General features: G+C 41.4%; 1 protein-coding gene across 1 annotated transcript in view; it reads right to left on the bottom strand.

Annotated features, from left to right (window-relative positions):
- SNCAIP (synuclein alpha interacting protein) overlaps positions 1 to 22,988 on the bottom strand; it is a 63,905-nt gene extending 40,917 nt beyond the window's left edge. Inside the window, exons 1-2 of the mRNA XM_086629322.1 lie at positions 22,932 to 22,988; positions 8,154 to 8,226 (exon numbers count right to left, since the gene is read on the bottom strand). Of these exons, the coding sequence (XP_086485448.1) occupies positions 8,154 to 8,226; positions 22,932 to 22,988 (130 nt within the window). The remainder of the gene's footprint in view (positions 1 to 8,153; positions 8,227 to 22,931) is intronic.
- Positions 22,989 to 25,610: the final 2,622 nt, after the last annotated feature.

Genomic DNA, 25,610 nt, shown 5'->3' with positions numbered 1-25,610 from the left:
CCTGGCATACGGGTACTGTAACATTCTTTAAATGATGATGGCTTCATGAAGTTTACAGCACTGGTGACACAAAAAGGAGGTGGCAAAAGGTTGTGTATCACACATTAGCACCATTACAAAACAAACTGAACATACTGCAGAGTGGTACTTGTTGCTATGCCAGATTTTAATGAACCCTGAATTACTGACATTTAAAGAGCACTGACTGACTGAGGAAATAGTCAAAACTCCTAACAGTGTGTTTCTGTCATCATCACCATGGACTCATTTAGGTTTACACTTTGACCCATGTTCCGTAGTCATGAATGCTGCTGTTGAACAGCTGGGACATGCAACAGGCAGCGGTGCAGGCAAGCAGGAAAATGAACGTAAAGATCTGAGTCATTTGCATATCAGTTGGCAATTGAGTCCATGTTGCTCTACTAGGTGACTTGACATCTACATGCCGGTTTAACAAGAATGAAAAAGTATCAGTTCACTACTGTTTTCCACAGGTGGCAACCAGTGATCATTATTGCTATGATACATCTCTCAATTAAATCCTTGAACCTTCTCAGCTTGCCATCACTGTTCCTTCTCAGGATGGAGAGCAGTATCTTATAGTCAACTGTGTTGAAGTCACTGTTCAAGAGAAAAACTGGATAACTTCCTTTTATCCAAACAGTTATCAGTCAACAATGCCATTAATGATTCCGCCTAAGAACCTGGCTTGTATCCAGACATTGCTAACTCTGTCTGTATTTCAACTTTTGTTTTCTATGAACTCCATACCGGTGCCATCACAAACCGCAGTAAAACTGTGAATAATGGAACATGCTACTTGGGCCCTGGAGCTGATAGTCCTGGACTATGGTCAGACTATCTGCTGATCTTATCATGCCAAACAGATCTTTCAATGGTCTATGAACCCCTGACGTTGAATAACAGTTATTTCTTGCTGACAAAGAAGTGGGAGCACTATGGTTGCTTCCCTAATAACACTTGCCCGAAGTAACTCGGTTGCAATGTTCTTTATTGCAGCAAACATTTGGCGAATAGGCCCTTGAGCAATCTGGTGTAACTGGAACCGCGCTGAGCACAGGGAGATGGACAAGATGGCCTTCAGAGATGCCTTCTGACTTAAGTCATGATATGATGAAAATGTAATCACCCTGAAAGAATGACGCCTGCCTGGAGGCAGTAGCAGAACTGGAAACAAAGTGCAAAACTGACAAAGAGACAAGAAAGAAAAAAGCCCGCTGTCTGGGGACTTTTATCTCAAGACTTTGTCAGCATGTACTTGGAAACTCCCAGTACACAATACTGGGAGGTATTCTCTGGTCTTGCTGTCAACACAACTGGAAGCTTCTTTATCATGTAGGCTTCAATTATTTACTCTCTAAAAAGGGTAAAGAGGAGGACCTTGGGAACTACTGACCAGTCAGCCACACCTCTGTGGCTAGGAAGATCATGGAACAGGTCCTCCTGGAAGCTGTGTGAAGGCATATTGGTGACAGAGACGTGAGTAAAGTCAGCCAATATGGCTTCACAAAGGGAAAATCATGCCTGACTAATCTTAGTGGCCTTCTACGATGGAGTGACTGTAACAGTGGACAGGGGAAGAGCTACTGATGTCATCTACCTTAACTTTTGTAAGGCCTTCGACAAAGTCCCTCACAACATTCTTGCCTCTGATTTGGAGAGATAGGCTTGATGGATGGAATATTTAATGGAAAAGGAATTGGCTGGATGGCCACGGCCAAGGAGGTGCAGTCAACAGCCCAATGTCCAAATGGAGATTAGTAATGAGTGGAGTTCCTCAGAGGTTTGTATTGGGGACTGGTACTGTTCAATATCTTTATTAATGACATAGACAGTGGGATTGAGTACACCCTCAAAAAACTTGCATATGACACCAAGTTGAGTGGCGCAGCTGGTTCACTTGAGGGAATGGATGCTACTCAGAAGGACCTTGACCAGGCCTCAGGGAGTGGGCCCGTGCAAATCTCATAAAGTTCAACAAGGCCAAGTTCAGGGTCTTGCATCCCTATAATGACAGTGTTGAGACAGTGGAACTGATTGCCCAGAAAAGCTGTGGATGCCCCATCCCTGGAAGTGTTCAAAGATCAAGCTGGATGGGGCTTTGAGCAACCTGATCTAGCGAAAGATGTCCCTGCCTATGGCAGGGTGATTGGACTAGTTTGGATTGGACTAGATCTTTGACGGTCCCTTCAAACCAAAGCCATTCTGGGTTTCTATGATTTTATCAATCAGAACAAACTCTATTAGGTTGACTACATTGCTACCAATGGATGAAGGCATTCAAATGACTTTCCTTCATTTGAAACTTCCTTTAAGACTCCACTTACTGTGGAGTTTACTCCACTTTCCATCATCATCATTAAAGAAGCCTGAGATTAGCATTGACAACTGCCCGTACCTATTAAATATTTTTTTAATGCAGTATTTCACCATATTGCTCAACTACTATATAATCATTTGGGGTCCTGCAGTAAGTATATACAGTTTCACACTGGGAGTTTTACTGTCCTCTGGAAGAAATGCCCGAGCTTCTTCCTTGTGATATGACTGCAGTAAAGACTATTGAATCAATTCAGACTTGTGCTCATTCCAGGTCCGTTTAGAGCACCATGATTCTGACTCTGCATACAGACACAGAGGTGTTGACTACACTAGGGAAACTTTTAGAAAATTTCTCATGGTTGTTAACATCAATTTATCTCCAACATTGGCAGCAATATTGGGGGTCCAAGACATGGAGGAAGGGATGTCCCTCACCTATCAATGGATAACCAAAACCAGTTCTGAATATCTATTTACTGTTTTATTAATATCACTGAAATAATATTTAACAATTTTAACTGAAGGTGGCACTGTTTTACAGTTTTAATATATTAATAATGTCCACAAGTACGTTTTAGGGTTCTTTAATGTCAGCTCTATATTATGAGAATCTGAATTAAAGAAGAACCCTGCAAAGATAAGAACAGAGGGTTTGTTCCCATTTAAGTGGAATTTGAAGCCACTCTAAAGAAGATAGAAAGGGCAAACAAGGTAAATAATAATTCGTCTTTTTAAATAACAGTGCATCTTTTCCAGGTAATTCAAACGTTAATGTGAGTCCCAGTGAATGCATAAGTTTTCTTATCTTGCCTTGAGGAAGAGTCATAGAATCATAGAATCATAGAATCATAGAATGGTTTGGGTTGGAAGGGATCTTAAAGATCATCTAGTTCCAACTCCCCTGCCACAGAACACTATAAAAGCAGTCATTTCTAAAGTAAAGAATATAGAAGAGGCAAAAAAAATTTCCAAAGTAATAAACTGGTTTGCCCTTGTCCAGACTGATGTAAGGATGTAAAAGGGAGGTGGCAAGTAAAGTTCTATCAAGAATCAGAAGTGGTCATTCTGGCACAAAATGTGTAAAATAGGAAGAGGACATGAAAACTAGGCAGGAAAAGGACTTATGCATGGCTATCAGAAGTGTCACTGCATACTAATAATCACTTTTTTCTGAGAAAATTCTTCAGTATTCTACCAAGGAATTATCCAATCAATACTGTATTGTTTCAGACATAGTTACATGGGAGGTATTTGGAGCACAACAGACTCTGTGAATTTAATGCCATATAACACTGCCTCCTAATCAAATATTACTCAAATTTCTCTTATAGCTAAAAAACTACCAAGAGCTTGAGACAGAAATTGTGTGCAACTTTATATTTTCATATTTATTTCTTTTTCTGAAAGAGGAAACTAATCTTCTGAAGAATTTTGTGAATGACAGTTACTTTGGGAATGAATAAAGCAGGACAACAGCTGGAGATTAAAGATGAACTCACTTTTATCAACCTGTGAATAAAGATCTAGAGTAGGATATTGTCCTCATTTGAGACATACATTTAATGACAACCAAAAGTCATTGTAGTTGACAGAATATACTTCAACAACAATACGGCTCAGTGAAGCGTGTTGAACACAGACGTCTTGAACCATTTGCTCAAGTGGCCTTAGAAAATCTGCCCAGAGAGAAAGCAACCAATTTCATGCTTAATAATAAAAGCATAAAGGACTGATTCCTGTTTCAATTCATCACTCTACATTAGACAATGCCGGAAATCAATGAGCAGGCTGGCTAACACTTCATTTCAGACAAATGAGTTAGCTAGATCCATTTTTAAATGACACTCTTTAATTTTCTATCTTTGAAGAAGAACAATGCCCATCTTAGTCATTATTACGCTAGCTATAAAGATCATATCTTGAAGCGTGATGGTAGAAAAACAATTACCCTTCACAACTCTTTATTGTGTATAAACCAGGATTTGCCCTATACCTTTTCTCCCTGAATTCAGGGAGGAAAAACTACACATAGGGAAATCCTTTCTCAGATTTTCTAATCTCTCTTTTTCCAAAAGAACAAGTAATCTGAGCAAAAGTTACAGGCAGGCAGCAACAGTTAAAAAACCCCTAAAATCTGTTGAAGATCTATGTGAAATGCTTGAGAAAGCACACTGTCCGGTAAACATTGGTATGTTTGCCTAGGATTAAAAGTGCTTAGAGTAATTTGAAAACAATACAACCAAACACTTTCATACGTTACTAACATATTATTCAATGTTCACATGAAATTGGGAAAGAAAATGGGATTTAAAGGGCTATTTACTGAACTTATCTGTGAACAATGAATACTAAGACTTCCATAATATCAGCCATATGATTAAAAATTGTAATTCCATAAAGAGGAACCGTCTGGCTTAAAGCTGTTCTAACAATCTTGTTGGCTAAAATGATTGTCTGCATTTTTAAGTATAAAGTTGAATCTTACTTTCTCTATACTTATATAGAGAAAATATATATACTTATATACTTTTGTCTTAACTATCTTAGCAAACTACATATTTTTCTGAGACAAAGCTGACAGAGAATTATTTTTTTAATTATTAAGGTCCTGACATATCTAATCCTATGGCTAACATGTTTAACTTTTACTTCTTTTGAAAAATAATTCTTGGCTAGTTCTACTTCCACATTCTTCTCTGTTTTAAAGAAGAAATACAACCTCTAACTGAGCAGGAGTCAGTATGAGGTAGAAAGCTGGATCAGCTCTTTGTAAAACTACTGAGTTTTTCTATGTGTAATTAGTTAAATTGCCAATAGAATACAGATATAAAATAGCATGAATGTCAAGCCTACTAATAAAATAGCATGAATGTCAGGCCTACTAAAAATTTGAGATACAGTCTATCTTCATCAAAAATAGCACATAGCAACAATAATTTCCAGAACGTTTTTTTAATGGTCTACAATATGACAAAGGCAAGAGACTGCATCAAAAGCAACTCTGAAAAATTAACACATAGAATCACAGAATGGTTTGAGTTGGAAGGGATCTTAAAGATCGCCTAGTTCCAACCCCCCTGCCATGGGCAGGGACACCTTCTACTAGATCATGTTGCTCAAAGCCCCATCCAACCTGGCCTTGAACACTTCCAGGGATGGGGCAGCAACAGCTTCTCTGGGCAACCTGTTCCAGTGCCTCACCACCCTCAATGTAAAAAATTTCTTCCTTATATCTAATCTAAATCTGCCCTTTTTCAGTTTAAAGCCATTACCCCTTGTCCTACCACTACATGCCCTTGTCAAAAGTCCCTCTCCAGCTTTCCTATAGGTCCCTTTTAGGTACTGGAAGGCTGCTGTAAGATTTCCCTTACACAATGTTGACGGATGCAGCTCTGCTGATCATTCAAGATACTTCAGATATTGAAGTCTCTACAGAGATGTTAAGTGACACTTTCCTGTTCAGTACTATATGTTTACTCTATGATTAAGCAGAGTAAAAATAAAATAGATTTTAGTACTATTTCCAATTCACCAAAACTCATAAGTGATAAGGAGAGAAAAAATAGATTTTGGTACTCTTTCCAGTTTGCTAATACTATTATCAGTGCTAAAGACTTCTTTTTAGGCTCAAGACTTTTAAACAAAGCTGTGAACTAACTTCCACTGGCAGACTCCCCAGTGCTACTACTGTCTTCCAGCAATGCCTGTACTTGCTTCTGTCAACCCCTTTTCAAGGCAACAGATGAGTGCAGATGTAATTAAAATCATCATAGAAAAACGTCCGACTGCAGAAGCGACCATGAAACAACAGAGCTACGCACTGATTTGTCAATATCCCATGGTCTTAAGGAAGAGCTCAAAACCAGTGCTTCATCCTTGCTATTGGTCTGCATTTTACATTAAGACTACTATCTGAATTTTAAAAACAATATACTTTTCTTCCTGAAAACAGATATCGATGCTGCCACTGTAGGTGAGGAGTCCTCATGAACAGACCACTCAGTACAATATATCTTAGGGACTATTATTGCACTCCTTCTCTGGTTCACCTTGCTCTTGCAGCAGCTGAGCAAACAATGGCTTTAACTCTTATGACAAGACGAGATAATGTCCTGCTGCCACATGATCAGCTGCTAATAATGACAGTGGTGGGGAGAAAACAGGGCAGGGAAGGGGACGTTGAAGAGATGAGGTGGGTACTGGGTGGGGAATGAAGGACATGACAATGAGGGGCAGTGAATGGTAGGAAGGAGAATGGTGAGGAGAATGGGAGGAATGAGGGGATGACTGGCAAGGAGAATGGCAGGGAAGAATGAGGAGTAGAAGGAGGGAAGAAATGGGGAAGAAAGAGGGAAGAAAGAGGGAAGGAGGAATAAGGGAAGAATGGAGGGAAGAATGGTGGGGAGAAATTGGGTGAGAATGGGAGAATGGGGAGAGAGAGGTGTGAATGAGAGTAAGAAAAGGTAAGAAGGAGGGAAGGAGAGGGGATGAAGGGGGAAGGAGAGCGGACAAAAAGGGAAGAAGGGAGGAAGAAAGAGATGAGGAAGGAGGGAAGAAGGACTAAGAAGATAGGAAGAAGAGAGAAGAAGAGGGGTGGGAGTGAGACAGGGCAAGGACAGAAGGGTGTAATGGGGGAGGATGGGGAGGATGGCAGGAATATGGAGGATGAATGGCAGAGGATAGAGGATGACAGGGGGAAGATTGGAGTAGAATGAGACAAGGCAAATTGAGGGGGGTGAATCAGGGGTCCTCTCCCTTTCCACTTCTTCCCTGCCTCTGCTTGCAGTGGGTAATACTGTGAGTGCAGTCACTGCTGTGCCCTGTGCGGGCAGTGACATGGCAAGCGGGTATGGTAAGCAGAGCTTTGCCTCCCTTTATTGCCAGGCGTAGCGGCATACAGCTGTGATGACCTGGCCTTTAATGACTTCGATTGAAGAAGTAGCTGTCAGAAAGTTTCAACTTAGTTACACACCTTGGAAACTCACAACTCTCTGAAAGGAAACACAGAAAGTTGCCAAAGTATAGCACAGCTGTTAAAGCCTTCTACTGTCCCACAAATTCCAGGTCTCTCATTTCTGTTGCAAAAGTATTTGATGAAACAACGTTAATGAAAGTTGAATTAAAGCATCAGAAAGCCCAATAAACTTTTCATAGCTCAACAAAAATGCTCCTCTCCCCAATTCATTTGTCTTCCATCAGGAAGAGAAAAACAAAAGGGATTAATCTCATTTACAGAGTGAAAAACAACACTGAATGTACTTTTTGTCAGGGGGGCAGGGGGAAGGTCTCCAGCTGGTTCTCATCTATATGCCATGATTCTTCATTTAGTTTACACTATTAAACTCAAAAACTTGGCTTTAATCTTAACTATTACAGTATGCCTTAGAGTAGATTCTATCATGTAGCATCCTTGATACAGTTTAAGACTCTGGCAAAACATCATCCCTCAAACTAGTCGTGGCCATATGGGTAGTAAATGTATCCAACATTTTTTCATTGGCGCCTACATTATTACGTCTTGTCACCAATGGTTTCTCGGGTTTTCAAGTAAATTGTTGCATATACTGTGGTTTGGAGCTGCTGAGATGAAGCCCTACATTTATCTGTATACAGCCAAATCCTTTTTTGGAACTTTTTTTCCTTCTAATGAACTAACATCTGTTGAAAAAAAAAAGTCATGTTTCCAGAAAGCTGTACAAAAATGAGAGAAAACAAAACAACAGAGCACTGCCAAGAAGCTATTGTTGCCAAGTTGTACATGACAAAAAGCAGCCTAGAAAACGATGGGTGGACAGAAATAGGCATCATACCTGATCTGTCTTCATTTTGTGAATCACACCTTCTACATAATTCTGGGATGGTCTTGAGAGAAGTTACAGAATACTGTAAAAAAGGAAAAAATGTATATGAAGTAATTCATTAAGAAAGACAAAAAGTAAGACTTTCAAGATGTCCTGATGTCAAGGGACGCAGCCTAAATCTACCAACCCAAGGGTACATCCTGCAGTCTGATGGTCTTCTCAAATTGCATGAGAAAAGCAGATGGCATCTGATTTTGTGTCCTACCTTCAGGGATATTAAACTGACTTTCAAAGCTACAGCAAAGCACTCCTCCACCTCAGGTTTCTGCTTCCCACAGTTCACCATTATTCAAGTCACAAATACGTTCTATATATCCATCCTTTCCATGGGATGCAAGATACAACAAAGGTGAGAATAGATATAGGCTTCACAGTGAACATCGAGCGTCTCACTTTGCCCACCTGGGCATCTACTAAGGTCATTATACTGCAAGATACTTCATGCTTAAAAAGTAGAACTGAAGCTTTCACAAACAAATAAGTAATGCAGAATATTTGCACCTTAGAGATCTGACTTCAGAGAGGGATGTGTGTACATAAGCCTATCAGACGACAGGCTCATTTCTCTAACTTAAGCCTTATTAAAGCAAACTTGCATTATTACTTTGATGTGACAGGATACCTCTGATATTAATCAGTATGTTATTCTCTGAATTCAGTATTAAAAAGGAAAAATCCAGGGATGACATATGTATCTTACTAAACAGAAATCTTTTTCTTATAAACTTGTGGAATTTCCTTGGTAAGACACATGATACAGTGTTATAAAACTACACATTCTGACATACAGAAATTAAGTTACTTAATAGCAAGCCTTCCTTAATTAAATGCTTAAATGTTACAGGAATCTTCACTTAAACAAATGAAAATCATTATGTCTGTGAAAGATCAATGGCTTTGCTTGTATTAAAAAAACTATTAAAACCAGTATTTTGGAAAGTAAAACAGAAAAAAGCATTTAGGATTAGCACAACTGAAAATTTTTAAAGAATACATAAACACCATATGTTCTCAAAGAAACAGATATTTTTAGCTGGTGTGCTATTGACCAATGAAGCAAAACAACTACATATCAGACCACATGAGCTTTCCACACAAAAGACAAATGGTCAAACATTGTCCTGTTCTTTGCTGACAGTTTGTCATTCAAAGTTTGATGTGCTTCTAATGCACAGCTGGCAATCTACTTCAAAATAATCTGAAGTTGACCTCACGTGACCAATTGCAGAAGTAATTTACTTGTCTGGTGCAAGTTTAAGACTGTTGCTCAATTGAATGTAGTTACTTTATTAAGCCTCAAAAACCTCCCATGCCTTACTTTTTCCCTTGCTGATCTGATTCGGGGACGTATTAAGAAAATTCAGCTACAAGAAGAATCTCTTATAAGTATTCCCAGGATCAACACTGAACTTATTAATTAAAACGTGTAGCAGCACTCCACAGAACTACCCAGTGACTCCAATCCTCATCAAACAAAGGAGTCATCTATAAGGCTGTGACTGCTTCAGGATGTGACAGCCCAAAGCAACAAAGAGCAGAAGAAAAGAGACAGGGAGAAAGATACTAATAAATACAAATTAATACAAGTTAAACACACACATGCATAAACACCATGTGCTATGCTTCACTCTAGTTATTGTTTAATAAAGATTGAGCTGTTAAGCTATACATCTTGGTATTTCAGCACTAAGACTCAGAAGGCAATGTTGAACTGGTCTAGTAAGATTCTTAAGAGGATCCAAGGAACAAGTCTCCAAGGAATATGGTAGCTTCATAAGGCCAGCTGGTGCAGTTTAAACTATTACACAGTTTGTAATTCAATTAGAATGAGGCCTTTTGTATTCCATTGCTATGTGTTTCGTCAGGCAACCTTAAAAACAGAAAGCCATTCTTCTTTTTGTCTCTTTTCCTGCTCTTTCCTGGAAAAACAGATTTTCTTTCTGTTTCAATATTGCACTAAAATATATACAATTACCACCTCCCACCACCAAAAATCTAGTAAATGCTATAAATTTGATTACACATTTTAATCATACTGGTTTGATTTCATTAACGGATTTCCTCCCACTCACCTCTGTCCTCAAAAAAGACTTCTGCACATTTACATTTTTGCCATCTGCATTTTGTGGTCAAGATGTGGGGAACTGGCTTTTGGTCCAGGAACCAACAAAAATAACTGTTTAAAGTGGACCTTTCCCAGCCATAAGCACAATCCACTGCCAGCTCTTCCCTCTAGAACTACTATCTCTCATACTGTAGCTCCAGTTCTGACTGTCGGTACTGTTTGTTATCTTTTCTTCAACCAAAAATTTTAAGGCTATTAGCAGTATCACAGAAGGACAGCAAAAGAGGTTGAGATTGCAACCCTTCCCTGAAACAGAATTTTAGACTTAACGCTCATTCAATGGCATTTAAAATTCATTATTTCTCACTTTTCATTCAATAATTTTAAATTGGTTTACATACAAAATTCAACATCATTTCTCAAATTTCACTATTAGAATAACCAAGTCAACCAGAGTTGAGGACCATGCCCAAAGGTATATGTGACAATGTGAGAGCTAAGCACATCAGATCACTTCACTACTCAATGGTTACTGTGACCTTTGGTATTTAATCAAAATGTGTTGTGGTTGACGGAGAAATTCAGTAACAAAACTAAAGGCTTCTTCCCAGGATAATGCATGTAATGGCATTTTTGATTGCTGTTTGAGCTTTAGGTTCTTTTTCTGCATTTAAGTCATGCCTATGTCCAACCTGAAATCATGAATTCCAGTAAACACCGAAAGAACTTTGTAAGATGGAAGAACAGTATCAATAGCAAAGAAGAGACAACAAGCAGTAACAAGTATTCCATGCAAATGCAAGATATTCTCATTTTTCTTCAACAGACCTTATTAATTCTGGGGAAAATGGCACCTTCCTTATCTTACAAAACATTTGTTCATTATGTAAAACTGCACTACGTCATTTGAATTAATGCAAATGTTAACCTCTTAAAATTCACACGGTTTTCAATTTTCAATGCAATGATTTTTAAACTAAACATACGAGAAAAAGACCCTTCAATCTCTAGTAAGGGTGTTCTGTGCTGTGCCACTTGTCTGCCACTTGCAGACTCACTTAGTGCCTGAGAAGTATCAGAAAGAAGATATACTGGATCATGAGTAGTGGCATAGAAATGTTTACATAAAACAGTAAAACAATTCTACATTCAAAAGAAAGAGCTGTTTTTTAACATTCTATTGTGGAGAATAGCTTTAATGTCTCCTGAAATGGAGTCAAAGGGGAAAGTTGGACACATAGTGTGACTCTCAGACCATGTAATCAGAACCATGACACCTCCAAAACACTGAGGACCATGTCTTACTCCAATTGGAGTCTGTGTCAAAACTCAACAAATTCACCTCCACTAGATCAAGACACCAGTGACTCTGTCCTGCTTCTAAATGCATAGCTCCTTTTCACTTAGATAGAGAAAACAGACACCTTCCTTCATTATTTCTTCCTTCAGGCTAAAGGCAGTAGCTTAAAGGAAAGGAGTGAATAGAGGCAAGTCTACTCTTGGGGTGGCAGGCAAACCCCTCCTTGCCCACCTCACCTTCTCAGGTGCCTCTGTACAACAGGTATGAGGCTCTGCATGTGGAAGGCCAGTCAATGGATTCTGTGGATGATCGTCCATCTACAAGCAGAGGTGTTGCCAGGGTCAGAAAGGATTACCCCCTGCAACATGACCACTTTCAAGAGGAAGAAAAGATGGGTTATAGTTGCAGGCAACTTTTCAGGGTAACAGAAGGTTCAATAGCCAGACAGATAGTCCTCTTAGGGAAATCTGCTGCCTCTCTGAGCCCTGGATTACGGACATCGCCAGGACAGTTTCTATCCTGGTATGGGCCTTGGACTGTTAGTTGTTACTGCTCGTCCATTTGGGTACTGATGAAGTTGCAAGGCATAGTCCGAAGGTGATCAAAAGAGACTTCAGGGCCCTGGGACAGTTGGTAAGGGAATCTGGAGCACAGGTTATTTTTGTCTCTCTCCTTCCAGTTGCCGACAGCGGCATTGGAAGAAACAGATCCACTCAGTCTATTAACGCATGACTCTGTGGCTGGTGTCACTGCCGCAGTTTTGGGTTTTTTGATAATGGGATGGCCTACATGGCACCAGGCTTGCTGATGCCAGATGGGATTCACCTTTCTCAAACGGTGAAGATGGTCTGTGCTTATGAACTAGCAGGGCTCATTGACAGGGCTTTAAGCTAGACTTGATATGGGAGGGGGACAATATCAACCTTGATCAAGACAAGCTGCGAGCACCTGAAGTGCAGCAGAAAGGAATTCCAGCTCCTCCAGCCAGTAAGTCAGCTTCATCAGGGCCCAACCTAAATGCCTCTACGCAAACGCACGTAGCATGGGGAATAAACAAAAGGACTTACAGGTGTGTGCACGCCTGCAGGGCTATGATCTTATTGGCATCACAGAGACGTGGAGGGATGAATCTTATGACTGGAGTGTTTGAATAGAAGGATACAGACTCTTTAGGAAGGACAGGCAGGGAAGATGAATAGGAAGTATTGTCCTCTATGTCAGTGACCAGTTGGAGTGCATGGAGCTCTGCCTGGCGATGGATGAGGAGCCGACAAGAGCTTATGGGTCAGGATTAAAGGGAAGGCAGGGACAGGTGACATTGTAGTGGAGGTCTGCTACAGGCCACCTGAGCAGGAAGACCAAGCAGATGAGGCTCTTTATGGACACATAGGAGTAGCTTCATTTTCATGAGCCCTGGTCCTCAGGGGGACTTCAACCACCCCGATATGTGTTGGAGGGACAACACAGCAGGGTATAAGCAATCCAGAAGGTGATAGAGGAACGAATGGAGAAAGGTGCTATGCTGGACCTTGTTCTTACCAACAAGGAAGGGCTGGTGGGGAATGTGAAGCTTAAGGGCAGCCAATGACCATGAAATGGTGGAGTTCAAGATCCTTAGGGAGCTGAGAAGGGCACACAGCAAGCTCACCACCCTAGACTTTAGGAGAGCAGACTTTGGCCTCTTCATGGATCTGCTTGGTAGAGTACCATGCGATAAAGCCCTGTAGGGAAGCGGGGCCCAAGAGAGCTGGTCAACATTCAAGGATTACCTCTTCCAAGCTCAGAAGTGATGTATCTCAGCAAGGAGGAAGTCAGGCAGAAATGCCAGGAGGCCCGCCTGGATGCACAAGGAGCTCCTGGACAAACTCAAGCACAAAAGAGAAGCCGGCAAAGAGAAGAAGCAATGACAGGTAGCCTGGGGGGAATACAGAGAAATTGTCTGAGCAGCCAGGGATCAGGTTAGGAAGGCCAAAGCCTTGATGTAATTCAATCTGGCCAGGGACATCAAAGGCAACAAGAAAAGCCTTTACAGGCTTTATAGGTACATCAGTGACAAAAGAAGGAAAAATGTGGGCCCTCTCTGAAAAGAAACAGGAGACCTGGTTACCTAGGATATGAAGAAGGCTGAGGTACTCAATGACTTCTTTGCCTCAGTCTTCACTGGCAAGTGCTCTAGCCGCACTGCCCAAATCACAGAAGGCAAAGGCAGGGACTGGGAGAATGAAGAACCACCCACTGCACAAGAAGATCAGGTCTTGAAGGTGCACAAGTCCATGAGACCTGATGAGGTGTATCTGTAGGTCCTGAGGGAACTGGCAAATCAAGTCACTAAGCCACTATCCATCATATTTCAGAAGTTGTGGTAGTCCGGTGAAGTTCTCACCAACTGGAAAAGGTCAATATAGCCCACGTTTCCCAAAAGGGAAAAAGGGAAGACCTGGGAAACTACAGGCTAGTCAGTCTCACCTCTATGCCTGGCAAGATCATGGATCAGATCCTCCTGGCAACTATGCTAAGGCACATGGAAAATGAGGAGGTGATTGGTGAGAGTCAACATGGCTTCACTAAAGGCAAATTGTGTCTGCCAAATCTGGTAGCCTTCTATGATGGGGTTACAGCGTTGGTGGATAAGGGAAGAGCAACTGACATCGTCTACCTGGACTTGTGCAAAGCATTTGACACTGTCCTGAATGACATCCTTGTCTCTTAATTAGAGAGACATGGATTTGACCAACAGAATACTCAATAGATAAGAATTGGCTGGATGGTCACACTCAAAGAGTTGCGGTCAATGACTCGATGTTGAGTGGAGACCAGTGATGAGTGGTGTTCCTCAGGGATCAGTATTAGGTCTGATGCTGTTTAAGATCTTTGTTAGTGACAGATACTGGGATTGAGTGAATCCTTAGCAAGTTTGCTGACAGCATCAAGCTGTGTGGTGTGGTCAACACGCTGGAGAAAAGGGATGCCATCCAGAGGGACCTTGACAGGTGTGAGAGGTGGGTCTTGCAAATCTCATAGAGTTCAACAAGGCCAAGTGCAAGATCCTGCACATGGGTCAGGGCAATCCCAAGCACAAGTAAAGGCTGAGTGAAGAATGGATTAAGAACAGCCCTGAGGAGAAGGATTTAGATGTGTTGGTTGATGAGAAGCTCAACAGGAGCCAGCAATGTACACGTGAAGCCCATAAAACCAACCGCATCCTGGGCTGCATCAAAAGAAGCATGGCCATCAGGTCAAGGGAGGTGTTTCTGCCCCTCTACTCTGCTCTCGTGAGACTCCAGCCAGAGTACTGCGTTTAGCTCTGGGGCCCCCAACAGAAGAAGGACATAGACCTGCTGGAGAGGGTTCAGAGAAGGGCCACAAAGATGTTCCGAGCTGGAGCACCTCTCCTCTTGCTTCAATGTCTGCTTGCTCTCATACTCCTGTGCTGTGGGCAGGGTAAACATGCCCAACCTGTTCATTATTTGATGCTTATCTGATATGCCTTCTATGATTTGCATAGTGTTAAATATCACAGATCTACTGCACCAACTGATGATAAGATTAAAAATGTGATCCATAGTATCTCCAGTGTCACCCAAATTGGGAGATCATCTACGCTGATTTTTGCACAAGAGTAAGTGTGGAGGCAGGGTAACATTATTCATTCAAAATATGGAAAAAGACTTGGGAGTGCTGGTTGATGAGAAGCTCAACATGAGCTGGCAATGTGCGCTTGCAGCCCAGAAAGCCAACTGTATCCTGGGCTGCATCCAAAGAAGTGTGGCCGGCAGGTTGAGGGAGTTGATTCTGCCCCTCTACTCTGCTCTTGTGAGACCCCACCTGGAATACTGTGTTCAGCTCTGGAGTCCCCAACACAAGAAGGACATGGAGCTGTTGGAGTTCCAGAGGAGGGCCACGAAAATGATCCAAGGTTGAGCGCCTCTCCTATGAAGACAGGCTGTTCAGCCTGGAGACGACTCTGGGGAGGCCTTCTTGCAGTCTTCTAGTACCTAAAAGCCACCCATAAGAAAGCTGGAGAAGAACTTTTTACAAGGTCATAAAGTGATAGGAAAAGGTGCGATGGCTTTAAACTGGAAGAGGGTAGATTTCAACTAGATTTAAGGAAAAAATTCTTCACTCTGAGGGTAGAGAAGCACTGGACCAGGTTGCCCAGAGAAGTTGTGGATGCCCCATCCCTGGAGGTGGTCAAAGCCAGGTTGTATGAGGCTTTGAGTAACCTGGTCTACTGGAAGGTGTCCCTGCCAATGGCAGTGAGGTTGAAACTAGATGATCTCTAAGGTCCCTTCCAACCCGAGCCATTCTATGATTACATGATTATAGCTAATTTGTTTCTAGGTATTTTTGTTACTGTAAGCCATTTAACACTCTCATTTCAGTTTATTTGCTACAGTGGAAAATAAACTTCTTCATTACTCTTCAAATCCCATTAAATTAATACCTTTATATTACATTTGCTTAATCATTTATAACTGCATAATAGCACCCTTTTTCCTAGACATTTATTTGAGAATAGTAAGCTACATCAAGAAAAAGTAGAGCGACAATACTTGGCCTAAGGTTGCAGAAAATTTTTCTCATTAGTAATGTCAATTTAAGCAGCTCCAGAGCAAAAAAGTGGAGGAAAGAGATTTTGCTGGCACAGTAGTTGTGAGAAATAACACTCATTAAAAATAATAAAAAACCCCAACTTCTTACTTACTAATCAGCATCTTTGGAGTACTGAATAGGTTATTCATGCAATGTACTTTTTATAGCATCTTATATATGCATTTCATAGGTTATTCTTCCTTTTAACTTTAAACATCTGTATAGACACTAACACTGTTAAAAGTACAAAATGACTGTTTGAATTTAACACTTTCTATGAACATTTTAGTGGTCATCTGCATTTTGTTTCATTCTGAAAAGGGAAAGGAGGGAAAAAAAGAGAATTTTATCAATGAGTTCATCAGCTGGGTGGGGAAATAAACCAACCCGCTGCAGTAAGTGACTGTGCCTGCACAGCTATGTAGGATCCTCCATGCTGAGCCCTGAAGTCCTGGTCGCTGGGTAGGCAAAGTCTGGCTGTGTGCCGCCTGTACAACTGTGTGAGCCTGAGGGGTGATCCAGCGCTTTCCACAGCCAAGGAAGGGTGACAGCATACTCAAAAGGTGCTCCATGTTAAGTAACTGGAAGGCCAAGAGATCAGCCATACTCCTGACCATACATAGTTTACATCTGCCCTGTCAGGTGAGGATTAACATGAAGAAGTTCTTCAAGCTCTTTCAAAATACCTGACAATTCAACAGCTGATTAATTACGTGTGAATTCACTTTAAAATTAGACCCAGTCCTGCACTGGCACTACTGAGCCAAGCTTTTATTCATACAAAGCTATTTGAATGATCAGAGGAATAATCTATACACTCAAGCCAAAATAGTTTACAAATATCTAGCACCAGGAGCTCTGGTTATGACTAGGTCATTTGGTATTATTTCTGTAAACCAAGAAATGAAATAGTGTTAATTTGCACAGTTTGCCAATGCAATAGAAATCCTGCATTTTGATTAAGGCATTAGAAAATCTTCAGGTAATCACAACAATAGCGTGTGACTTACAAGCAGGAATAAATTTGTGGGCAAAATCAAGAGTACTAAAGGAAAAAAGAGGAAAGTTTAAAACATACTTATAATTTTATAATGTATCTATAATTTAATGCAACTTATAGGTCATAATTTTTTTTCTTCCTTTCTGAGAGTAGTTATTCATGAAAAATAAATGCAAATATTCAGTTTAGTTGCTTAATGTCATTGCAGACAGAATAGCAAGACTCCCAGAAACCTATTCTGCTGTCTAAACTACACTCAGATATAGTGTACCAGATGGATCTGGAATAGTACCATCTTAGTTTGCAAAATAAGCATCGTATTTGCATTCCAGGGTCCTAAGGGAATTGATAGATGTAGTTGCTAAGCCCCTCTCAGTCATTTTTGAAAGTCATGGCAGTCAGGTAAAGTTTGTAATGACTGGAGAAATAGGAATAGCACATCAATTTTCAACAAGGGTAAAAAGGAGGACCCTGGGAACTACTAACCAGCCAGCCTTACCTCCGTGCCCAGAAAGACTGTGGAACAGATCCTCCTGGAAGTTATGATGAAACATACAGATGACAGAGAGGCGAGTAGAGACAGCCAATATGGCTTCACAAAGGGCAAATCGTGCCTCACTAATCTAGTGGCCTTCTACGATGGAGTGATAAGAGCTACAGATGTCATCTACTTCAACTTCTGTAAGGCCTTTGACATGGTCCCACACAACATCCTTGCCTCTAATTTGGAGAGATATGGGTTTGATGGATGGATGGTAAGACGGATAAGGAATTGGCCATATCCAACAAGTTACAGCCAATGGCTCAGTCTCCAAGTGGAAACCAGTAATGAGTGGTGTCCCTCAAGGGTGCATACCGGAACCAACACTATTTAATATCTTCCTCAACGACATAGACAGTGGGACTGAGTGCATTCTCTGAAAGTTTTCATATGACACCAAGCTGAGTGGTGCAGTTGATTCGCTTGAGGAAAGAGATGTCTTCCAGAGGGTCCTTGACAGGCTTCAAGAAGTAGGTCCATGCAAATCTCATAAAATTCAACAAGGGCAAGGTCCAGCACCTGGGTCAGGACAACTGCCACTATCAACACAGACAACTGCCAGAATCAATATGGACTAAGGGCTTGAGAGCAGTCCTGTACAGAAGAACCTGTGGATCCTGGTGGATAAAAAATTGGATGTAAGCTGGCACCACACACTTGCAGACCAGAAAGCCAAGCATATCCTGGACTGCATAAAAAGAAGAATGGCCAGCAGGGCAAGAGAGGTGATTCTCTCCCTCAACTCCACTCTCGGGAGTCCTCAAGCGGAGTACTGCATCCTGGTCTCGAGCCTCCAGTACAAGAAAGACACGGTCCTGTTGAGTGGGTCTAGAGGAAGGCCACAAAAACGGTCAGAGGACTGGAAAACCTCTGTTATGAAGAAAGGCGGAGACAATTGGGGTTGTTCAGCCTGAAGAAGAGAAGGCTGCAGGGAGACCTTTCAATATGTAAAGGGGGCTTATAAGAAAGATAAAAATGGTTTACCAAGGCCTGTAGTGACAGGAGACAAGGGGCTACTGAAAAAAGGTCAATTTAAATTGAATATAAGAAATATTTTACAACGAGGGTGGTGACACACTGGAACAGGTTGCCCAGAGAACTGGTGGATGCCCATCCTTGACAACTGTATTGGGTTTACGTGGCAAACTAGTGGGAGAGTCTGCAGAGATGGTTTCTGTGAGGACAGAGATAGTTCCAGTTGATTCCAAGATGGACCCGTGGCTGGCCAAAGCTGAGCCCATCAGTGAGGTTGGTAGTGCCTCTGAGATAACATATTTAAGAAAGGGTAAAAAACCCTGCACAACAGCAGCTGGGAGAGAGGAGTGAGAGAAACAACTGTGCAGACACCAAGGTCAGTGAAGAAGGAGGGGGAGGAGATGTTCCAGGCATTGGAGTAGAGATTCCCCTGTAGCCCATGGAGAAGACCATGGTGGAGCAGATATCCACTCTGCAGCCCATGAAGGACCTCACATCAGAGCAGGTGGATGTGCCCTGAAGAAACCTGTAGTCTATGGAGAGGAGCCCACACAGGAGCAGGTTTTCTGGCAGGATCTGTGACTTCATAGGGGACCCATGCTGGAGCAGTTCATTCCTGACTGCACCCTGTGGAAAGGACCCATGCTGGACCAGTTCTTGAAGAACTGCAGCCCATGGGAAGGACTCACTTTGGGCCAGTTTGTGAAGGTCAGTATCCCATTGGAAGGACCCCATGCTGGAGCAGGAAAACATTGTGAGGAGGAAGGAGTGGCAGAGACAAAGCATTATGAACTGACCACAACCCCTACTCCTCCCATCCCCCTGGAAGTTATGAGTGAAGTGAGTCTGGGAAGAAGGGAGGGGTGAGGGGAAGTTGTTTCTAGATTTGTTCTTATTTCTCATTATCCTACACTCTTTGATTGGCAATAAATTAAATAACATTGGCAAGCCTAGTCTGTCTTGCCTGTGACAGTAATTGGTGCGCAATCTCTCTGTCCTTATCTTGACCCATGAGCTTTTTGTCATATTTTTCTCCCCATCTTGTTGATGGAAGGAGAGTGATAGAGCCCTTCCTTGGTGGTCAGCCAAGGTCAACCCACCACAACGGGGCTTTGAGCAACCTGATCTACTGAAAGGTGTCCCTGCAACCAAAACCATACTATAAGTCTATGATTTTGGAGACATGCACAATTTCATTTTGTTATGCACAAATGCAATGTAAACAAAACAAAACAAAAAAAAGAAACCAAACCCACTTGCATACCTTTTTGCCTTTTAAAACAAATTCCTGTCTATTTTCTATGTCTATTACATTTTAATCATTTTGTCTGAAATGATCTACAAGGGTCTAGACTACGCACAGTGGCTTTCTAACTCAGGTACATTTATAAGTGCATCATTTTAACAACCTTCTTGCTGCCATTATTTTTAGTCAGTACTTTTCTGCACTGGATTAGAACCAGAGGGCTAACAGGAACAGTATAAATTGCTAATGCTGATGCTGTGCAGCTGCTCTTTCCACAGCAGGCTAATGATAAAATGTGAAGGTCAGGTATCTCTAAATTGTATATGGTGAGATACGAGTAGAGCAGTAGAATAAGCATGAATTCTCTTGTTAATCTGGATTCTGGCAACAAATCCTTTGTTCTCTTACCTGCTAAAGCAGGGAGTAAAACTGCTACCTCTATAATTTGTGCTGGTTTCTTATTCAAGGTTTAGAACAGCCTATTAAAACAGGCAGCCTGAGCTGCTCAGCGGAAAAGTGAGTAACCTAACCCACCAGTATGCAGCAATAGCCACAATGGGAGAGACATGGAGAGGTTACATCTATTATGTTTTACAGTTTTACAGAACTGAGTATAGAAACAGATACCAGGACATGATCTAGCATATAACAGTAATAGAGAAAGTTGCCCAGAATAAGGTATTTACTCAAGATTGGCTCATTATCTTGTAATATTTTGGGCATTTGCCATACTCCTCTTTAATAAAAAATCAACATTACAATAGGTAAAAATAAAATCCTCTCCAAAAGGAATCTGTCTGTGAATAAAGCATCTGGAATGTTTTAAAACGAATCAAGAGTCCCAAATGTTAAAGGGAAAACCAGGCCTTTTGTGGAAAAACAAAAAACCAAAACAAACCAAAACCAAAACCAAACTAAAACAAAACAAACTCACACAAAAAAAAACCCCAACTATAAAATTGTGAAAAAAATGCACGATGATGGCGGTACACTTTCTTTGATCTGAAAATTGGATCAGTAATTTTCTTACAGTGGATTTAATTTGTGTATTCAAGTCTATTGTTAATCAGACATTCAACATATTAGCAACTCTATTACACAAAAAGCAGAAAGACTGGCAGTAGGAGTATTATTATGAGTAACAGAATATATTCTGTTGACATGGGTTGACATGGGTAAAGCAACGGATGTCATTTTCCTGGACTTGTGCAAGGCGTTTGACACTGTCCCACATGACATCCTTGTCTCTAAAATGGAGAGACACGGATTTGACAGATGGACCACTCAGTGGATAATGAACTGGCTGTATGGTTGCACTCAAAGAGTTGTGGTCAATGGTTCAATGTCTACATGGAGACCAGTGTCAAGCGGTGTCCCTCAGGGGTCTGTTCTGGGTCCAGTGCTGTTCAACATCTTTGTCAGCGACATGGATGACGGCATTGAGTGCACCCTCAGTAAGTTTGCCGATGACACCAAGTTGTGTGGTGCCGTGGACTCACTTGAGGGAAGAGATGCCATCCAGAGGGACCTTGCTAGGCTTGAGAAATGGGCCAGTGCAAACTGCATGAGCTTCAACAAGTCAAAATGCAAGGTCCTTCAGCTGGGTCGGGCCAATCCTAGGCACAAATACAAACTGGGCACAGAGTGGGTTGAGAGTAGCCCTGAAGAGAAGGATTTGGCGGTGTTTATAGATGAGAAGCTCAACACGAGCCGGCAGTGCACTCATGCAGCCCAGAAGGCCAACCACATCCTGGGATGTATCGAGAGAAGCGTGGTCAGCAGGTCAAGAGACGTGATTCTCCCCCTCTACTCTGCTCTTGTGAGACCCCACCTCGAATACTGCGTCCAGTTCTGGTGTTCCACTATAAGAGAGACATAGATTTGTTGGAGCGTGTTCAGAGGAGGGCCACAAAGATGATCCAGGGGCTGGAGCACCTCTGCTACGAGGACAGGTTGCGGGAGCTGGGATTGTTCAGCCTTGAAAAGAGAAGACTTCAGGGGCACCTAATAGCTGCCTTCCAATACCTGAATGGAACTTACAGGAAGGCTGGGGAGGGACTTTTTATGAGAGTGTCCACTGATAGGACAAGGGGAAATGGGTTTAAGTTGAAGGAGAACAGATTTAGATTAGATTTTAGGAAGAAATTCTTCAGTACGAGGATGGTGAGACTTTGGAATGGATTGGCCAGAGAAGTCATGGATGCCCCCTCCCTGGAGGTGTTCAAGGCCAGGTTGGACAGAGCCTTGAGTAGCCTGATCTAGTTGAGAAGCGTCCCTGCCCATGACAGGGAGGTTAGATTAGGTGATCTCTAAGGCCCCTTCCAGCCTATGCCACTCTATGATTCTATGATATTGTACCAATGCTTCCAGTATGAACCACTAACAATGTTGATGAACAGTATTTTTGCTTTCAATTACACCTGTAGTTGTTTTAGTTGTGACATTAAGGCTCAGTGCTGCCTAGGAATCCCTGGAAGTCCTGCATCTTTCTGTACTCTACCACATCACAGGCAGCTACATCACACCTACTGAAAAAAATCTTGCTGTATTTAGAGACAGCTGCTGGTGGAAAGGGCAGAGTAAAAACTTACATGAAAAAGGAGCAATTCAGAGGTGAGAGAGGGAAGTTTTTTTTACAACTGAAATACATTCAATTAAAAGAAAGATAAGCTTGTTATTTTGATGTCTAAGGCTGCTAGCATCAGAAAGCATATAACTCATTCAAGACAACACAGTAGATAAGCAACCCAGAAATAAAACTAGTGTATTAATTTGTTTTGCAAGTTATTTTTATTACCTGAAGGAGACGAATCAAGTTTTCCTTCCCAGTTTATTAGACGTTTGCCTTACAAAACACCTTATTTTATTCTAGATTCAACCTATTTAAAAATTCATATAGATGAGGTAAAAGAAGTGGGGTTTCTAACAATAGCATTGTTTGTTATATCAGGATTGAGATATCTAAGATTGTCTCAACTTGAGCAAACAGAATAAGACTTGTACTTACCGATATATCATCACTAAAATCTATTTCATCCAAATCAAGGTATTCAGGGGCTTCCATTATTCTTCTATGGACATTTTGGGTGAGTCAGCATAGTGGTAAAGACCTAATTAAGAAAAGATAAATAGATTATATACTAAAGAGTCAAAACCACACAGAAATGGTTTAATATAGTTGTTAGACTACTGAAAACATTTAACTTGCATAGTGAAGTCTTTCACAACTGAATCCTGAAAGGTAAACATGATAAACATATCATGAAGAAGCTATTTCAATCTTTAGGGAGAATAGCTAAGTGGTATTTGAACTGGAAGTCAAAAATGCTTGGTTCAACATCACTTAGTCTTTCCAGAAGTTCAACACAGGTATAAAGACCTAAGTTGTTGAGCACCTTCATGATCCCGCAACCATAGCTGCGCTAATGACATCTCTTCTCTAAAGGACGTTACTACTTTACAGGCCTGAACACAGCAACTTCTGTTACTATAGTTTTCCGCTGCTCAAGAAGGCAGAAAAGAACTGAGACTCATGCTATGCACAGACAACAAAATCCTGTCACACCTTATGTCCACTTCTCCATGCAAGCAGACTAACACACAATGCTGTCAGTGCTTTACAGATGGATGATTTATCTCTCCTCAGCTGCAAGGGTACTTCTCCCAGAACAGTAACCAAAGCAAAACCAGAATTACAACAATGTACACCGATTATCAGAGCCTTAACCATTTCCTCAGAGCAAGGGAAAAAGAAGAGAAAACCCTCTTGCAAAGTAAGAAATTTGGCTGGAAAATTCAATATGTAATTCTGAATAAATTGGAGCTTAAACAGTCAGAAGATCAAAGACAATAAATCTCTTACTACTTTCTTTATCCTAACTAGAACAAAGGTGTGCATTATCACTACAGACAAGTACAACAGTACTTTACAGAAGTGAAAGTGGAAAAGGAAGCTATTTTAATGGAAGCTGAAAAAGAAAACTGATAATGCATTTTTAAATAATGTGAGGCACTACATAAGTGTTAAGTATTATTATGGAAGGAAATTAAATCCTTCTAGTACTTGCACATAACAAAAGGAAATGCCTGAAGGAAAAAATAATACAAGCCCAGTTTATTCATAGGACAACTGCCAAGAAATATGTTTATGAATAATGAATTCAGATGTGTAGGTCTAAATAAAATCACTATGTGAAACATTCATATGCTGTTAAGAATGTCCTAGGATAAGGGGGTTGAATAAAATGCTTTTCTGCAGGTGTTATACTTATTGGCAAACAAAACCTCAGTCATTAATCTCCTTCAGAGCACCCCACCCAAGCACAAAGCTGATCTTAAGACACTTGTTCTTGAAAAGTTAGAAGAAGAACCAAGAGGCAAATCTAAAGTTTTAAGCTTAAAGAGCTAGAAAAGGAAATTTTTATTTCTCACCAAGTTACTGAAGGTAAAGGACTATTCAGCATCATTTTCTCTTTAAATTTAAAAAAAAAAAGCAGCATAAATTTTATTTAAAGTATTAGGATGTTTCTGCTCCTTGCAATATCAGCAGGAAGGAACTCCTGGGAAGGAGAAACTGGAGAGGAAGGCAGCATGTAACAACAACCTCACCTATCTGTTACTGCTCCTCACTGTGGCTGAGTGAAGTAGTGTTAAAGGAGCGATGGCTACAGAAAGGTAAAAAAAGTATAAAGACCTCAGTCCAAATTGATAGGAGGAAACAGAAATGGCTATAATCTGAAACCGATCAGAAGCTTTTCATTTTGCACAATTCCCAAATGTTGTTTATTCTTAGACAGAAACACGACAATCAGCAAAATCATTGCAATGAAAGAAACTAGCTGTTGTGAAAAAGCGTGATACATTAAAGTCTACAGAATTTTTCCACACTAGATATGTTGCTTTCTTAACAGAAACATAGAATTTCAGCATATTTTTTTAAGGTTTGTGCTTTAACGTGTTGCATTTGAGTGACATTACAACTTACTTGTGGCAAAGTGTACTGTCACTGTATTGGGTTTGCATGGCAAGGTTTTGTTATCAGGGGGATTACAGGGGTGGCTTCTGTGAGAAGACGTCAGAAGCTGCTTCTGTCTCTGATAGACCCAATGCCAGCTGGCTCTAAGACGGACCTGCTGCTGGCCAAAGCTGAGCCAACCAGTGACAGTGGTAGCACCTCTGTGATAATATAGTTAGGAGGGGGGAAAAACTGCTGCACAACAGCAGCTGAGAGAGAGGAGTGAGAATATGTGAGACAAGCAGCCCTGCAGACAACAGAGAAGGAGGGGGAGGAGGTGTTCCATGTGCTGGAGCAGAGATTCCCTTGCAGCCCCTGGTGAAGACCATGGTGAGGCAGGCTGTCCCCATGCAGCCCTTGGAGGCCTACAGTGGAGCACAGATCTATCTGCAGCCCAAGGAGAATCCCACGTCCTAGCAGGAGTATGCACCTGAAGGAGACTGTGACCCCATGGGAAGTCTGTGCTGGAGCAGGCACCTGGCAGGACCTGTGACCCTGTGGAGAGCAGTCATGCTGGAGCAGGTTTGCTGGCAGGAGCTGTGACCCCATAGGGGACTCACACTGGAGCAGTCTGTTTCGGAAGGACTGCACCCTGTGGACAGGACCCACGCTGGAGCAGTTCATGGAGAACTGCAGCCTGTGGGAAGGACTCATGTTGGAGAAATTTGTGGA

This window comes from Tauraco erythrolophus, chromosome Z, assembly GCF_009769465.1.
Source record: "Tauraco erythrolophus isolate bTauEry1 chromosome Z, bTauEry1.pri, whole genome shotgun sequence".
NCBI classification, from domain to species: domain Eukaryota; kingdom Metazoa; phylum Chordata; class Aves; order Musophagiformes; family Musophagidae; genus Tauraco; species Tauraco erythrolophus.
This window is presented reverse-complemented; position numbering and strand designations above follow the sequence as displayed.